At 49.3% G+C, this 2,500-nt stretch overlaps 1 protein-coding gene across 1 annotated transcript in view; it reads left to right on the forward strand.

The window, feature by feature from the left end:
- LOC127663008 (limbin) overlaps positions 1–2,500 on the forward strand; it is a 16,619-nt gene that overhangs the window by 11,118 nt on the left and 3,001 nt on the right. The window contains exon 18 of the mRNA XM_052154384.1: positions 1,816–2,012. Within this exon, the coding sequence (XP_052010344.1) occupies positions 1,816–2,012 (197 nt within the window). The remainder of the gene's footprint in view (positions 1–1,815; positions 2,013–2,500) is intronic.

Below are 2,500 nucleotides of genomic sequence, written 5' to 3' on the forward strand. Positions count from 1 at the left end.
CTGGTGAGGACACACACACTCTACACACACACACTGTCTGGTGAGGACACACACACTCTACACACACACACTGTCTGGTGAGGACACACACACTCTACACACACACACTGTCTGGTGAGGACACACACACTCTACACACACACACTGTCTGGTGAGGCACACACACACACACTGTCTGGTGAGGACACACACACTCTACACACACACACTGTCTGGTGAGGACACACACACTCTACACACACACACTGTCTGGTGAGGACACACACACACACTGTCTGGTGAGGACACACACACTCTACACACACACACTGTCTGGTGAGGACACACACACTCTACACACACACACTGTCTGGTGAGGACACACACACTCTACACACACACACTGTCTGGTGAGGACACACACACTCTACACACACACACTGTCTGGTGAGGACACACACACTCTACACACACACACTGTCTGGTGAGGACACACACACTCTACACACACACACTGTCTGGTGAGGACACACACACTCTACACACACACACTGTCTGGTGAGGACACACACACTCTACACACACACACTGTCTGGTGAGGACACACACACTCTACACACACACACTGTCTGGTGAGGACACACACACTCTACACACACACACTGTCTGGTGAGGACACACACACTCTACACACACACACTGTCTGGTGAGGACACACACACTCTACACACACACACTGTCTGGTGAGGACACACACACTCTACACACACACACTGTCTGGTGAGGACACACACACTCTACACACACACACACTGTCTGGTGAGGACACACACACTCTACACACACACACTGTCTGGTGAGGACACACACACTCTACACACACACACTGGTGAGGACACACACACTCTACACACACACACTGTCTGGTGAGGACACACACACTCTACACACACACACTGTCTGGTGAGGACACACACACTCTACACACACACACTGTCTGGTGAGGACACACACACTCTACACACACACACACACTGTCTGGTGAGGACACACACACTCTACACACACACACTGTCTGGTGAGGACACACACACTCTACACACACACACTGTCTGGTGAGGACACACACTCTACACACACACTGTCTGGTGAGGACACACACACTCTACACACACACACTGTCTGGTGAGGACACACACACTCTACACACACACACTGTCTGGTGAGGACACACACTCTACACACACACACTGTCTGGTGAGGACACACACACTCTACACACACACACTGTCTGGTGAGGACACACACTCTACACACACACACTGTCTGGTGAGGACACACACACTCTACACACACACACACTGTCTGGTGAGGACACACACACTCTACACACACACACACTGTCTGGTGAGGACACACACACTCTACACACACACACTGTCTGGTGAGGACACACACACTCTACACACACACACTGTCTGGTGAGGACACACACACTCTACACACACACACTGTCTGGTGAGGACACACACACTCTACACACACACACACACTGTCTGGTGAGGACACACACACTCTACACACACACACACTGTCTGGTGAGGACACACACACTCTACACACACACACTGTCTGGTGAGGACACACACACTCTACACACACACACTGTCTGGTGAGGACACACACACTCTACACACACACACTGTCTGGTGAGGACACACAAGGATTGATTGAATCTTATTAAGTATATGTCACATTTCACACCAGAATCAAACTTGAAAATTAAGAAATGATATTTAATGAGATTTTGTAATTATGCTCTCTGTCTCTATGAAGGCTCTAGAGGAGGCGGAACTTCAGCTTCAGAGGGAGGAGGTGATGTGGGAGGAGTCAGTGAGGGGGTGGGGCTCACATGATGATGATGATGATGATGAAGAGGTGGTGTTTGGAGTGGACAGTGACTGTAGTGTTGCTGATCTCCTGCAGGAGGCGCTCCTCAAACGACAACAGCTCACACAGAGAATGAGTGACAGGTGACCTCAGTTTATAATCTGCTATTAAACGTGTTTCAGGTAATCACAAAACATCTTCAACATTGTCAGAGCTTTTACTTGTAGTGCTGAACACTTGAACCACCTGATACACAAACTGTGTGTGTGTGTTGTGTGTGTCTGTTGTGTGTGTGTGTCTGTTGTGTGTGTGTGTGTGTGTGTGTGTGTGTGTGTGTGTGTGTGTGTGTGTGTGTGTGTGTGTGTGTGTGTGTGTCTGTTGTGTCTGGTGTGTGTGTATGTGTGTGTGTGTCTGTATGTGTGTGTGTGTCTGGTGTGTGTGTGTTGTGTGTCTGTATGTGTGTGTGTGTGTGTGTGTGTCTGTTGTGTGTGTGTGTGTGTTTGTCGTGTGTGTGTGTCTGTCTGTTGTGTGTGTGTGTCTGTATGTGTGTGTGTTGTGTGTGTGTCTGTTGTGTGTGTGTGTGTGTGTCTGGTGTGTGTGTATGTGTGTGTGTGTCTGGTGTGTGTGTGTT

This window comes from Xyrauchen texanus, chromosome 23 (assembly GCF_025860055.1).
Source record: "Xyrauchen texanus isolate HMW12.3.18 chromosome 23, RBS_HiC_50CHRs, whole genome shotgun sequence".
Classification (NCBI taxonomy): Eukaryota; Metazoa; Chordata; class Actinopteri; order Cypriniformes; family Catostomidae; genus Xyrauchen; species Xyrauchen texanus.